Source organism: Cervus canadensis, chromosome 7, assembly GCF_019320065.1.
Source record: "Cervus canadensis isolate Bull #8, Minnesota chromosome 7, ASM1932006v1, whole genome shotgun sequence".
Lineage (NCBI taxonomy): Eukaryota > Metazoa > Chordata > Mammalia > Artiodactyla > Cervidae > Cervus > Cervus canadensis.
The window spans coordinates 59,933,603-59,950,056 of NC_057392.1; the positions used below are offsets into that span (position 1 = coordinate 59,933,603).

Here is a 16,454-nt window from a genome sequence, read left to right on the forward strand (position 1 = left end):
TTGCAGCTGGAAAGCTAGTACTTAGTAATACTACTTAGTACTCCTTAGTACTACTAAGAAATCTCTTAGTACGATGAGAAATCTACTACTGAGAAATCTACTAAGATTTCTCAAACACTTCTAAGGCTCCTTTTTCTCTACTCACAATCATAAACAACAATGGCAATGAAGATGGCTTCCTGGGTCCTCAGCACATCAGAAGCAGTGGGTTTACAATTCTGAGGCCACAGACAAGAATCCTTGATGAAGAAAACATATCCTTTACAAAGTACCTTCAAAATTTAATATCTTAAAATACATATCAATCTACAAAGACAACCATAAAATTCTAAACAATAACAACATTAAAAAGAATGGCATCTGTTAAAAAGAATGAAATCTTTTAAATCCACAGATGGGTTTTAAGGGCATTATGCTCAGTGAAAAGAGTCAGTCAGAAAAGACAAAATATTGTATGATCTCACTTATATGTGGAACATAAAACCAAAAACAAAAAAGCCCAAGCTCATAAATACAGAAATAATAGAAAACAGACAAGTGGTTGCCAGGGTGGGGCTTGGGGAGTGGGTAAAATGGGTGAAGGAAGTAAAAGGTACAAACTTCTAGTTATAAAAGAAGTTACAGGATGTAATGTACAGCATGGAACCATAGTTAATAATGTTGTATTGTATACGCAAAAGTTGCTAAGAGTGTAGATTTTAAAAGTTCTCATAAGGAAAAATTCTGTAACTCTTGTGTGGTGATGGATGCTAACTAGACTTCCTGTGGTGATTATTTCGCCATGTATAAAAATTAGCAATAAAGTATGGGGTTTAATTAATAGCAATGTATTAATACTGGTTAATTAGCATAACAAATGTAGCATAGTAATATAAGATGTTAACAACAAGAGAAACTGGGTGAGAAAAATGTATAGGAATTCTCTATTATTTTTGTAACCTTTCTGAAAATCTGAAACGATTTTAAAATAAAAAGCTATTCTTTTAAGAAGTTAAAAGCACAGTCCTCAAAAACAAGGACATATATAAGTTAGAGCAAAGATGCACAAACAGACATGTGCATAATACACTGACCTGGTATTTCTCATTTTGCCACAGATCACCGAAAACTTTATCTACAAGAAACATTATGAGGGAACTCACGGTCTAAGACATCAGATAAAGACTGATAACAGCATCTCTAATTATTTAAGACTTGACTTTCACTGTCTCATAATAAATTCCTAAGCTTTTTGTTTTTTTTAATTCTGCAAATATATGCTGGAAAAATAGTTGATCAAACACTGGTAGGTAAGCACTGTCTCCCTTTAATGCTGCATAGGAGCTGGATTCACAAAGTCTCCTGTAAATCTAAGTTTAGAGGCCAGTTCCTCTACAATATTTAAATTTCAATAGAAAAACCCAAAATTAGAGAACAACTTCCCTGTCTTTCAATAGTAAAAAATTAAGTTTACCCTCAATCTTTGTTAGAGTTTTCTGAACTAATATAGAGCATAGTGGAGAAGCGAGACAAGGAAGGATATCTATATTCCTTTCGTAGCTCAGGAGATGCAATAGTGAAGAAACAATTTCCTAGATAAAATGTGATTAAGACTTGAACTGACTGTATACAATTCAAGCTTTAACATTCAATTGCATTCACTGCAAAAAATCTTACGAGACCAATATGTACCCAAGTACATATCTATTGATATGCAGAACAATACATATCAATACAATTGATATGAATACAATACAATAGATCTATTGTATCTGTAGAGGGAAAAATGCTTGATACTATGCTAGGTATCTAGGCATAGAATGCTAGATACTATGCAGATGGTGACTGCAGCCATGAAATTAAGACGCTTACTCCTTGGAAGGAAAGTTATGACCAACCTAGATAGCATATTAAAAAGCAGAGACATTATCTTGTCAACAAAAGTCCGTCTAGTCAAGGCAATGGTTTTTCCAGTGGTCACATATGGATGTGAGAGTTGGACTATAAAGAAAGCTGAGGGCAGAAGAATTGATGCTTTTGAACTGTGGTGCTGGAGAAGACTCTTGAGAGTCCCTTGGGCTGCAAGGAGATCCAACCAGCCCATCCTAAAGGAGATCAGTCCTGGGTGTACATTGGAAGGACTGATGTTGAAGCTGAAACTCCAATACTTTGGCCACCTGATGCAAAGAGCTGACTCATTTGAAAAGACCTTGATGCTGGGAAAGATTGAGGGCAGGAGGAGAAGGGGACGACAGAAGATGAGATGGTTGGATGGCATCACCGACTCAATGGACATAGGTTTGGATGGACTGCAGGAGTTGGTGATGGACAGAGAGGCATGGCGTGCTGTGGTTCATGGGGTTGCAGAGAGTCAGACACGATTGAGCGACAACTGAACTGATGCTAGGCACTGCACTCAGTTGCCAAATTGCCAAATTCAGACTTAAATTGAAGAAAGTAGGGAAAACCACAAGACCATTCAGGTATGACCTAAATCAAATCCCTTATGGTTACAGTGGAAGTGACAAGTAGAGTCAAGGGATTAGATCTGATAGACAGAGTGCCTGAAGAACTATGGATAGAGGTTCATGACATTGTACAGGAGGCAGGGATCAAGACCATCTCCAAGAAAAAGAAATGCAAAAAGGGAAAATGTTGTCTGAGGAGGCCTTATAAATAGCCGTGAAAAGAAGAGAAGCGGAAAGCAAAGGAAAAAAGGAAAGATGTACCCATTTGAATGCAGAGTTCCAAAGAACAGTAAGGAGAGATAAGAAAGCCTTCCTCACTGATCAATGCAAAGAAATAGAGGAAAACAATAGCATGGGAAAGACTAGAGATCTCTTCAAGAAAATTAGAGATACCAAGGGAACATTTCATGCAAAGATGGGCACAATAAAGGACAGAAATGCTATGGATCTAACAGAAGCAGAAAATGTTAAGAAGAGGTGTCAGGAATACACAGAAGAACTGTACAAAAAAGAGCTTCACGATGCAGATAATCACGATGGTGTGATCACTCACCTAGAGCCAGACATCCTGGAGTGTGAAGTTAAGTGGCCCTTAGGAAACATCACTACGAACAAAGCTAGTGGAGTTGATGGAATTCCAGCTGAGCTATTTCAAACCCTAAAAGATGATGCTCTGAAAGTGCTGCACTCAATATGCCAGCAAATTTGGAAAACTCAGCAGTGGTCACAGGATTGAAAAAGGTCAGTTTTCATTCCAATCCCAAAGACAGGCAAAGCCAAAGAATGTTCAAACTACCTCACAATTGCATTCATCTCACACGCTAGTAAAGTAATGCTCAAAATTCTCCCAGCAAGGCTTCAATAGTATATGAACTGTGAACTTTCAGATGCTCAAGTTGGTTTCAGAAAAGGCAGAGGAACCAGAGATTAAATTGCCAACATCCGTTGGATCATCAAAAAAGCAAAAGAGTTCCAGAAAACCATCTACTTCTGATTTACTGACTACGTCAAAACCTTTGACTATGTGGATCACAACAAACCATGAAAAATTCTTAAAGAGATGGGAATACCAGACTACCTGACATGCCTCTTGAGAAATCTGTACGCAGGTCAAGAAGCAACAGTTAGAACTGGACATGGAACAACAGACTGGTTCCAAACAGGAAAAGGAGTAGGTCAAGGCTCTATGCTGTCACCCTGCTTATTCAACTTATATGCAGAGAACATCATGAGAAACGCTGGGCTGGATGAAGCACAAGCTGGAATCAAGACTGCCGGGAGAAATATCAATGACCTCAGATATGCAGATGACATCACCCTTATGGTAGAAAGTAAAGAGGAATTAAATAGCCTCTTGATGAAAGTGAAAGAGGAGAGTGAAAAGGTTGGCTTAAAGCTCAACATTCAGAAAACTAAGATCATAGCATTCAGTCCCATCACTTTGTGGCAAATAGATGGGGAAAGAGTGAAACAGTGACAGACTTTTATTTTTTTGGGCTCCATAATCACTGCAGATGGTGACTGTGGCCATGAAATTAAAAGACGCTTGCTCCCTGGAAGACAAGTTAGGACCAACCTAGACAGCATATTAAAAAGCAGAGACATTACTTTGTCAACAAAGGTCCATCTAATCAAAGGTTATGGTTCCAGTAATCATGCATGGATGTGAGAGTTGGACTATAAAGAAAGCTGAGTGCCAAAGAATTGATGCTTTTGAACTGTGGTGTTAGAGAAGACTCTTGAGAATCCCTTGGACAGCAAGGATATCCAACCAGTCCACCCTAAAGGAAATCAGTCCTGAATATTCATTGGAAGGACTGATATTGAAGCTGAAACTCCAATACTTTGGCCACCTGATGCAAAAAATTGACTCATTTGAAAAGACCCTGATGCTCGGAAAGATTGAAGGCAGGAGGAAAAGGGGACGACAGAGGATGAGATGGTTGGACGTCATCACTGACTCAACGGACAAGAGTTTGAGTAAACTCTGGGAGTTGGTGATAGACAGGGAGCCCTGGCGTGCTGCAGCCCATGGGGTCACAAAGAGTTGGACACAACTTAGTGACTGATCTGACTGACTGATTTGACCATTCTGAAATATCAAGCAACTTAGTATTTCATTTGTTAAGTGACTCTATAATTTAATTAAAAAAATTCATTATAAATACTATGAGCATTGTCTATGTGCTAGGTAATATGCTTGGTATTGTGAAAATACCAAAATGAGAAGTCAGGACCCTTGCCCTGAATAAGATGTTATTAAAAAAAAAATTGCCTTTAATAAGCACAAAAAGTGAAATGAAAATCAAATAAAATGATTAAAATTTTGACTGAAATAGCAGTAAGTCATCACTAGATGACTTGCTTTTTTTTAACCTACAGAAAATTATCAAACACATTCTTCTGAATAGTTAAATAACAACTTTAAATATATAAAAACTATAAATATATATAAATTTATAAACTATAAATATATTAAAAAACTATAAATATATAAAATATACTATAAATATATAAACTATAAATATACAACTATAAATATATATAAAAAAGTATGGCATAATTTCATTACAAATGTAATTAAAGTTACTAATAAAAAAGGACAGCTAACCTATATCTTTTCAGCATTTCCAATTTCTATTTCAACATCATGAGGTTCTCAAATATCAAAACAATTTTGTGGTTCCTAAGGTTTAAGATGAAAAAAGACACTTAAAACTGAAAACCTTTCTAAAAATTTGACACAATGTTCAAAATCAATTAAAATGTGTTGCATTTGATATTAGATAACATATTCAAGAGGAGATATATATTAGGGTACAAGCAAGGCCTAGCTTCTTCTAGTACCTAAAATATTATGTCAACTTGAAAATGGCTACACTGGCTAACTCCAGGAACTCTTGATCACTTCTCTCCTTTTCCTCTCAGACCTGTCACCTCCATCTCCAGAGTACCACTGCTACCTACAAATTTCTTTCCCCAACTCATTCTCTCTTCTTGCCTTACTCTTGGTTAGATTTAAAAATGGCGGGAATGGGAAAGAGATATACAGGGAAAACTGCTGCTCCTGCTAATTCTCTTCCACACTCACATATGCCCGCCAAAAACTCTGGGTTATGTCCTGCCTCTAGCACTAATTAGTTAGTAACTTTGGAAAAGTACACACTTTGAACTCTTCCTTCTACTTCACAAGATAAAATTAAAAAAAAAATTTTTCTTTTTTCTTCTTTAAGATGACTTAGCTAGGCTTAAAATAAGGTAATCTTTTCTGTAATCAGGGGCTGAGCCTTTGGTACTCTGGCTCTAGAAATAGGCAGTCTGAAGTTCAATCCCCTTCTGTATCAGGGTCCAAGAGTCAGGTTCAACTGAAAGGAGGCTAAAAACTGCTATGTACTTTTAAATATGTGTAGAATCTCCAAAGAGGTAACAGAATAATACTTTTTTTTTTTTTTAAGAACAAAATATTACAAGACAAATCAGACAAATATGCATCAAGAACAAATGGAAATGAAAGAGGTCCAATAATAAATTCGGGGCCGGGGGGAGTCATTTAAATTAAAAATTCAGAAGACAAGGATGACCTCTAGACTGGAGTGCAGCCCATGGCTTTTCCTCCCTGGCCCTGGATCCTCCCTTCCTGCTAGGAGATGCTGCTGAGGCCTGGGGTGGGAAGGCAGGTGAGGGGAGAGAGGTGAGGCCGGTCAGGCGGGAGGTCAGAGGCCTAGCCCATGGATACAGGAGAAAATTGGTGACTACAAACTTGAACTGAGAATTCACACAGAAAGCAGCAGAGAGAAAACAGATGAGAAATATGAACAAGAAGAGCCACAGAGCACAGATAAAGATCAAGCAAGAGTTCGAGAATGAGGAAACTGAAGTCGGAGAACCAACATTTAAAGGGGGAAAAAAGCTGTAAAATTTTCTGAACTGTAGAAATGACAGCTTTCAAATTGAAAGCACACGCAAGAGTATAGCAGGAGAAACAAAAATCATATGAAACAACGTAAGTACAGCACAGTTAAACTGCAAAATAGAGGACAATGAGATAATCTTAAAAACAATGTTACAGAGACTACCAGCAAAGTAATGACTATTAGATTAAAAGCATACTTCACACCACTAATAAATGTCTGAAAGCAAAGGAATAAGTAGGAATAAGTAGTATCTTCAATATGCTGAGTGATGGGTTCGATCCCTGGTTGAGGAAGTTCTGAATGCCACACAGTGTGGCCAAAAATAGCAATAATAACAATACGTTGTGCGAAAGTAACTATTAATCTACAATTCTGAATCTACCTAAATTAGTATTCAATAATAATTGGGAATAAAGACATTTTAAGCCATAAAAACTAAGAAAGTTTACCACACATGAAGCCTTGCTTAAAAGTAACTAAAGAATGTATGTCAGCAAGAACAAATGTAAATACATAGGCAAGAGGTGGGCTTCCCCGGTGGCTCAGTGGTAAAGCACCCACCTGCCAATGCAGGAGACTTGGGCGGGATCCCCGGTCTGGGATGATCCCACCACATAACTAAGCAAGCCAGTGCGCCACAACTACTGAGCCCGTGCTCCCGAGCGGGGGGCCGCAGCTCCTGAAGCCTGCACTCCACAGCAAGAGAAGCCACCACAATGGGAAGCCTGAGCGCTGCTCCGAGACAGTGGCCCCTGCTCGCCACAACTAGAAGACCCAGCACAGCCAATAAGTAAATAAAATTTAAATTAAAAGAAATAATGGTGAATTTAAAAAAAATCACTGTAGTAAATCAAAATGAGTGACAGTTAAAAAGCTAGAGAATGTTTTGAGTTTAAATGTTTTGAGTTTCCACAAACATTAAGGAAGAAAGTATTTGTGAATCACGTATCTGGTAAGGGTCTTATATCCAGAACATATACATATAACTCTTCTAACTAAAAGAAAAACTTAAAAATGTGTTAAAAGATATGAATAAGCATTTCATCAAGAAAAGCCTCACAAAGTACAAACAAACCAGTTAATAGAGAACCTAAAAAGATGTTTGAAATCATCAGTCATTAGGCAAATATAAATCATGAGTTACACTTACATTCATGACCATAGCTAGAATCAAAGACAAAAACAAGTATTGGTAATGATACAAAGACATTGGAAGCCTTATATTATACATGCCTGGTAGTAATGTAAAACAGTGCAATCACTTTAGAAAAGTTTGGCAATTTCTCACAAACTTAAAAACAGAGTTACCACACGACCCAGTAATTCCACTCCTTACATATTTACCCAAGAGAAATGAAAATATATATCCACAAAAAACTTGCACATGAATGGAAAAGGAAGCATTACTTCTAACAGCCAAAAGGCAGAAACAAACTAAATGTCCATTAATTGATGAATGAATACAATCTCTGGTATATCTATACAATGGAATTTTAGCAACAAAAAGAAATGAAGTATGGATATATGCTACAACACAGATGAACCTTGAACACATTATGCTAGGTGAAAAGGTCATCACAAAATACCACATGCTATATGATGCCATTTACAAAAAATGTCTAGAGGTGGCAAATCTATAGAGACAGAAAGTAGATTAGTGATTGATCACAGCTGGGGGCTAATGGGGCTAGTGACTTGTAGGGGAATGGAGAAAGTGGATAAGGAATCTCTTTTAGGGAGTATAAAAATGTTCTAAAATCAGAGTGTGGTGGGGCTGCACAACTCTATGCATATACTGAAAAACTGAACTGCGCACTTTAATGAAAAAATTGTATGTGGTTATCTCTCAATACAGCTGGTAAAAGAAAAAAAAACAAAACAGTTAGACTATTAATAGTAATGTGGAAGGTAAGAGGGAACACAAGTGAAAATCTTATAAATCCCTGTATTATTTGTAGGTAGAGAGAGATAATAAAAGGATAAAAATACAATCTATAGCTGCTGCTAAGTCGTTTCAGTCGTGTCCGACTCTATGCGACCCCATAGACGGCAGCCTACCAGGCTCCGCCGTCCCTGGGATTCTCCAGGCAAGAACACTGGAGTGGGTTGCCACTTCCTTCTCCAACAATCTATAGCTTCTACATGATCAAATGGAAAAATATTAATAGAACTTAACAAATTCAATGCAAAGCCAATCAAAATCCTAGAAAGATTTTCCACAGAATTAGACAAACTGATGACATAAATAAAAAATAACATAAGGAAGAGTAGGGAGCCAAAGCAATTCTAGGGGAGAAAAACGGATTAGGGGTTTTGCCTGGTCAGATATCAAGACTTCTCATAAAACACTACATTAAGACAATGTATTATATTATTCATGCACCACCAGATCAACAGATGAATGAAACAGAGAACCTAAAAAGAGAACACAACACAAAAAGAATACTGGTATATGACAGAAGGCAAACAACAGAGATTAGTGGGGAAAAGATGGCCCATTCAATAAACAGTATTGGGACAAATAACTTTCTATATGGGAGAAAATAAATTCTCTCCTTTATTTCGTATACAAAAATAAATCCCAGGCATATTCAAGACCTAAACGTTGTAAAACTAGATTTTTAGACAACTAAGAAAATGCCAGAAAGATAGCTTTATGACCCTAGGAAGGAATTCCTAAACAAGTAATAAAAAGTAGAAATCGTTCACCTAATAATAAGTTTACCTACAAATAAATTTAAAATATCAGAAAAGATATCATTAAGTTAAATACAAAGTGCAGGCTGGAAGATGCTCACATTATACACAACAAAGAATTGGCATCCAGACTACAAAGCAAACTAATAAGGAGAAAACAAACCACTCAACAGAAAAATGGGAAATCTACTCATATGAATGAAATCAAGGGGGCTTCCTTGGTGGCTCAGTGGGCAAGAATCTGCCTGCCAGTGCAGGACACACAGTTCAATCCCTGATCTGGGAAGATCTGACACGGAGCGGAGCAACTAAGCCGGTATGCCATAACTATTAAGCCTGCACTCTCGAGCCCAGGAGCCGAAATTACTGAGCCCACATGCTACAACCTCCGAAGCCTGCACCCTAGAGCCTGTGCTCCACAAGAGAAGCCACTGCAATGAGAAGCCTGAACATTACAACAAACAGTAACCCCCCCTAGCTTGGCTCAACTAGAGAAAAAGCCCATGCAGTAACAAAGCCCCAGAACAGCCAAAAATAAGTAAATTTTTTAAAAAAGAAAAAAATACAGGACATCTTAATCTCACTAGCAATCAGGAAAATGCACATTAAGCAAAATGAGATACCTTTCACACTCATCAGATTGCTAAGCTTTTTCAAGTCTGACAGTACAAAGTGTTGACCAAGATGTAGGGAAAAGGGAACATCGTTTTGGAAAATAACTTAGCAATATTTAGTAACAGTTATAAAATGCACACCCCGTGGCCCAGCAATTCCACTTCTAGGTATGCCAATTTAAAAAAACACACAAGCAAGAATGTCCATTGCAATATTTTTTTTAAACAGGAAAAAACTGACAGAAATTCAAATATCCAATAGTCCTAGAAGAACGGCTAGGGCAGGGGTTGCTTCATTTTGGTAGTTCCAGGGCCTAGCAATATGCTATCACAGAGTATATGTTCAGAAAATGTTTGAGTGAATGAATAAATGAGAAAGAAATAGTGTTACCTAAAAGTATGGATGCAGAGTTGAGAAACAGTTTTTGTTATATGGAGAACTAAAACAAAATAGGCAAAAATCCTTCCCTTCATGATATAAATGAGACGAGTAAAGTACAGAATATATTAAATAGTGGTAAGTGCTAAGAGAAACAAAAAAAGGCAGGGAAGAGGGCTAGGGAAATGGGGGTGGGGATTTACAATTTAATACTGAAAAGGCCTCAATGATAACATCTAAACAAAGACTTGAAGGGACTGAAGGTGCCAACAGGTTAACTGGGGCGGGGGGCGGGGAGTACATTCTAGCCAGAGATGACAGCCAGGGCAAAAATCTTAACACTGAATGAAATCCATCTGGCACTTCTGATGAACAGCAGGGTGTATGTGGATAAAGCATAAAGCAAAGTGGGTGAAGAATGATGGGAGACAAGAAGTGGTCTGGGCAGGGACTTGGGTACAGATCTAGCAGAGACTTTGGCTGTTACTCTGAGCAAGAAGGCAAGTTTTTAGAAGGTTTTAAACACAGGAATCACATGACCTAACCTGTGTTTTAATAAGATCACCCTGGCTGTTAATACTGAAAACAGACTGTAGGGATAAAGGGGATAGTTAATGTTGATAGTGGCAATCACAAGGTTCTTTGGAGCATTTGGGCAAGGTCCCTACTTCAGTACAGCTAGGATAATTGGGATTCTACTAATGCTTGACCAGGCTTCCCTGGTAGCTCAGCTGGTAAAGAATCGGCCTGCAATGTGGGAGACCCCGGTTCAATCCCTGCGTTGGGAAGATACCATGGCGAAGGGAAAGACTATCCACTCCAGTATTCTGGCCTGGAGAATTCCATGGACTGTATATTCCATGGACCCACAGGGTTGCAAAGAGTCAGACATGACTGAGCGACTTTCACGTTACTTCACTAATGCTTGACCTCTTCAACCAAATGAAAAATTGAGTATCTGAGGATAGATGTCTGAACACAGAGATAAAATAAAATATTCTAAGATTTAGGATCTTAAACATTAATATTTTTTTGGCTGCACTTTGTGGCATGCAGAACTTCCCAGACCAGGGATTGAACTGCAGCCCCTGCAGTGGAAGGACGCAGTCTTAACCACTGGACCACCAGGGAAGCCCCAAAACATTAACTTTTGAGGTTAAAATTTACTTAGCCACACCAAAATACCACCACCATAGGCCTTGCTTCCTTGGCCTACTCCTCATTCATTCCTTGAGAGAAAGGCAAAGAACACAGGTACTTCCAAACTGACATGGAAAGAAACCTGATATTCAGTCAACCAACATTTGGTGGGTGGGTACCTTCAATGGGCCAGCTGCTGTCTTGAGTGCAAGGGCTCTAAAGATAAAATATAGCCCACCCCAAGATATTTACAGCCTAGTCTACTGTGTAAGGTATCTAGACTTACATAATGTGCTATAAGGAAAAATGAGTTCACTTTTAATGTTATACGGAATTACATTTCTGTAGTTTTTAAATTTCCAGTAACCATTTTTTTTTAGTAACCATTTTTTAAAAAGTAAAAAGGAACAGGCAAAATGAACTGCAGTATTTTACTTTACCAAATAAATCCAAAATATTACTCAACATGTAACCAATATAAAAAGTTGAGATATTTTACATGCTTTTTTTTTACACTGTTTTTAAAATCCTATGTGAATTTCATACTTAAGCATATTTCAGTCTGAACTAGCCACATTTCAGAGTACTGGCAGCATAGTTATATAGGAAAGACCTATTTTTTAGAAAACTGAAAACATTTTGACACAGATATGGGGCAAAGTAAATTAATAGAGGGAGGCATGAATGTGTTCACAGCTGAAAGAAAAAGTAAGAGTAAACAGACTACAGATAATTGATGCGGAGAGCAGGATGAAAGAACACAAATGGACTGGTTAGTCTGGAAAAGAGGACTGTCACACCTTTCTTTGTGACAAGTGTAAAGAGAGGAATAGAGGAATAAACAAGTTTGGTGAATGTGAATAGGCTGAGTTTAGGCTAAGAGCTTACCATTTTTCTCAGTGAATCAGAAGACAATCTTACTAGCCTCCTTCTGCCACTGTAGATATAAACCTGAAGGGACTATATTTATAGAACAATTTAAGAAACTGTATCCTAGTATGACAACATTAAGTCGTATTTTTTGATTTTCCAGCTTTCCTTTGGACTGGTCAATCTTGAATTTTGTCACTTTATCTCAAAACACAGAAGCAATAATATGGATTAATTCTTTATCTTCTCACCTATTCATTTATTCAAAAAACATGTACCCAGTGTCTACTCTTATATCAAGTCCTGTGTGAGACAGAAAATAGAGATAAATAAGGCCCTCACTGACCGACATTTGTGTCCCCACTATTTAGCTTATTATGCATGCACACAGTAAGTGCTTTAAAAATATAGCATTACATTGCACTGTAAAGAAACATTACATGTCAACTAAAACATGAATTGACAAAGACTTCCATTTAAATCTAATGTAGTGCTGTACAACAGAATTTTCTGTGATAATGAATATGTTCTACTCTGAACTGTCCAATATAGTAGCTAATAGCCATGTGGAATTTTAATTTAATTAATTAGAAATTTAACAGCCAATGTGGTTAACGGCTACCATAAAAACCTAAATATGAGACTACAATGAGTTAATGTCATTTGTTATCATAATCGAGGTGCTGCCATCTCTAACGAGTTAACACATATGATGCTAGAATAATACTCATTATACCAGAAAGACATCATAAGAAAATTTTCCTAGTGTAAAATAACTAGGATTGTGAGCTCAAAAACGAAGAATCAAGAAGAAAAAGGAAAGGATAGTTCAATCTTTTCAGTCTGCTTTCCCAAAGAAAAACATCAACTTTCTGACAACCTTCTTTATTTTTCTCATTGTGTCAAGAAGTGAAAATAGTTTGTGGAGATAAGCAGTCAAGTTGTGTTTAATTTAACAAGGAATTAACAGAACATACAAGTTGTTTCTGTAACAAATGACAAACTTTTTGGCACGACAATCTAAGAGGCTGGAAATCAGGATTCATATAATAAATAAAGTGTTTATAATTTCAAAAATCCTGTCTTTGTGATCTGCTTATTAACCTCTCCAAATCTGTCTTATTTATCTGAATTTTCTTTGTGTGCGTGTCCTACTTTTGCGACCCTATGGACTGCAGCTGGTCAGGTTCCTCTGTCCACTGGATTATCCAGGCAAGAGTACTGAAGCAGGTTGCTGTGCCCTCCTAGTGCCTCTATTGCTGAAAGACTCAACCCACTGGGCAAATCGAAGTATACTTTAAACTAGCCTACGAACTGAGTAATTTCTGGTGCAGTAACTAGAAAGGCAGTTTATGACTGGGATAGTAAAATATACTTATTATTCTGTGTATTCACTATCCTTTACATATAATAAGTGACTGTACAAACTTAATCAAAGAGACAAAGTCCTACATAGGCACAGGTCTGATCACATACTTAGAAGATCTGATAACTTAAAAGTACAACCAGTGAAGTGAGTGACTAATGTCAGAGGTAGCATTTTTTATGCACAGCAACTTGTTCAACTTGTTAATCACCCCATAAGGCATTTCTTGTAAATTAACCACACAAGACTTTTTGCCCCTCCTGTTAGCTGTGTTTGGCTGAAGCCATTTTTAAAAAAATTAACAGACTGCCTATTCTGAAGGTGAGAATACAATCAGGATTTTATCCAGATTAACAAAAAATACCTAACACTGAGAAGTGGTGTCTTAATCTACTAGGAAAAACTAGAAAAAACCACTAGCACATAAAAACACCATCAGGTAAACAAGATTTCTATACACGAAGATGGGCAAATCAAACTCATGAAGTCAGACCTGAAATAATTAACTTCTAGAGTCAAGTTACCCAGCTGCGGCTTAATGCAACAAAGCCAAACTATTACAACAATTTGGTATTATAATGACATCATTAGCTTCGTCGTCTAATAAGGAGTATATCTGGGATATCTGAATTCACAATTACCTAAAAATAGAGAGCCAACATGTGCTTGAGGGAGTGGCAGGCAGTTCTAGTTTTATTTATAAGGTATTTTTTTGAGAATGATGCCCACTGCCAAATGAATTAACAGAAGGCTGGCTCTGAAATAGCATACTTCTTAAACATAAAAATGCTCTTCCAGAGTAGGGAAAAGGAGGTATCAATGTTTTTAGTCCCCAAAAATCTTTACAGTCCCACAGAAACCGTTTCTGCTTCACTGCCTTTTAAATTAGTAAATGAAAACACCGAATTGTAGCAGCATCTAACTACTAATGCGATTTAGAAATTAAGCAGCAACCAGGAACAGACATCATGGAGGTACGGGTAGACTTCTCCAGTCTGCAGCAGTTTCACTCCTAATTGTCAACGTGGCCTAAGCGTTGTATTTTGGGGGCTGTAGTTGCCAGCAAGCAAGAAAGTTTTCTCTGTGAATTAACTCGGAGAAAGGTGGCGCTTTTTATATGCCTTAAATCACACTTTTCTAAAATTCTTTTTTTCTCCAGATGTTCCAGTAAAACTGAAAAGTTAACCATTGGGTCCAAATCGGTCTCGTTGACACTGCCTCGAGAACGGAAAAAAAGTAAGGTTCCCATTCCAAAAGTTTCACCAGGGGTGGGGTGAGGACAAGGCAGGAAGAAAACCGTCCTTCGTGACTATCTCACTTAGCTTCGCAACTAGACGGGGTGTTAGAATATTCTTTCTCACCCAGGCCTCCGGTAAAATTTCTCTAAGAGGAGTTAGACTAGACAAGTTACCCTTCTCCTTGATAAATCACGCAACCTTGAAAACAGCGAGGAGAGGGGGCTGGAGACAGATCCTCCCCGTCCCCTTCACTCAAACCAGTCCCAAACTGTTAAAGGCAGGAAATGCGAGCCTCTTTTCTCTCCCCAACACCTACTCTCTTTTCCGTTCCCCCGCCCGAGTTCCTCAGCCAAGACGCCGACCCCGCTCCGCATCCACTTTTGGTCGCAAACCGCCCAGGAGCGGCGAGGAGGAGAGAATTAACCTAGAAGCGCGACCAGGAAGCGGCAGCCCCCCGCCGCCGGGCTCGGGGGTCCCGAGTTCGGCGGTGAGACGCGTGTGCGGGGCTGCGCGGGGCACTGCCGGCTCCGGGACCCCCTTCCAATGAGGCCTAGCCCGGAGCTCCCGCCCCGGCCTCGCGGCTCTGCGCCGCCGGCCCTTCCCCGCCACCCGGGCCCGAGAAGCCGCGCGAGAGCCAGCGTCCGAGAGGTGAGAGGCGGAGGTACCTACCAGCTGCTGCCGGACCCAGCGCCACATGCCCCTTCCGTCGCCGTTCCCGTCCCGCGGGACGCGGGGGTCGAGGGGCTCCAGGTGGAGGCTAACGAGCCGGAGGGGAAAGCGGGAGAGCCCCTCCGGCTGAAGTTGCGCTCGCCGCGGCCGCCTCACTCCCCGCGCTGGGGCCCCATCTTCCGCGCCGGCTCCGAGGTCCTACAGGCGCGTCCTCGGCGCCGCCCCCACCCGGCGCAGCTGAGTCTGCTGCCGCGCCGCAGCCACCTTCATTATTGACCGTTGTCACCCGCAGTACCGCCACAACCCCGCCCCCGGCCCCCGGCTCCCGGCCCCACCTGGGCCGGCCGCGGCGCCACGGCCCGCCCCCGGACGTGACGAAAGAGGCTGCGCGGACCAAGGGCAGGGGCTCAGCAGTGTGGGTGGGAAGGCGGCGCGCGTGGAGGCGGGCGGGCTGTCAGTCGCCGCGTCTGCCCCCGCCCCCCGTTCATTTAGCGGGTTGGACTAAGTCAAACGGCTGTGTCCTATATACCGAGGCCGCAGCTTTTGGCAGACGCCTCTGTTTCTACCCCCTGTTGCAGGTCTGCTTCCGGCTCTCTACTTTCTTTGGTTCGTTCAGCCGCCCAACACACGTACTATCAGGAGTGTAGTGACTGAAAGTTCATCCCCAGAGGTCTCCAGTTTCGGTTCAATTAAATTGTCCGAAGTGTTTGTCTCAACACATCGCAGCTCTCGTTAGTAAACCGGCGAGCTGGGGCTAGGGGAATCTTGATCACTTAAGTAATTTTGAAAGAGGATGCAACTCCCCTGTGCCTGGTCGGGTGGAGACCAGTGTTTCCCGGGGAACAGACAAGATATGCTGTTTTGCAGTGCTAAATCGAACAGGTTAGGGGGAAAACACTTCCTGTGGGAATGTAGTTGTTTACTGTTAACTGCCGAACTGCGGTTAAGAATACCGCGAAAGCGGCAGTCCATAGGGTCGTGAAGAGTCGGACACGACTTCACTTTCACTTTCATGCATGGAGAAGGAAATGGCAACCCACTCCAGTGTTCCTGCTTGGAGAATCCCAGGGACGGCGGAGCCTGGTGGGCTGCCGTCTATGGGGTCGCACAGAGTCGGACA

The 16,454-nt window shown here is 40.1% G+C and overlaps 1 protein-coding gene across 9 annotated transcripts in view; it reads right to left on the bottom strand.

Moving 5' to 3' along the window:
• The window catches only part of ATP11B (ATPase phospholipid transporting 11B (putative)), a 110,112-nt gene extending 94,462 nt beyond the window's left edge, over positions 1–15,650 (bottom strand). For 5 of the 9 annotated variants that reach the window (XM_043473636.1, XM_043473633.1, XM_043473630.1 and 2 more), the window contains exon 1: positions 15,335–15,650. In XM_043473636.1, the coding sequence (XP_043329571.1) occupies positions 15,335–15,361 (27 nt within the window). In that variant the 5' untranslated portion in view covers positions 15,362–15,650. The remainder of the gene's footprint in view (positions 1–15,334) is intronic. The other 4 variants (XM_043473634.1, XM_043473629.1, XM_043473637.1 and 1 more) reach the window with 1 other exon arrangement.
• Positions 15,651–16,454: the final 804 nt, after the last annotated feature.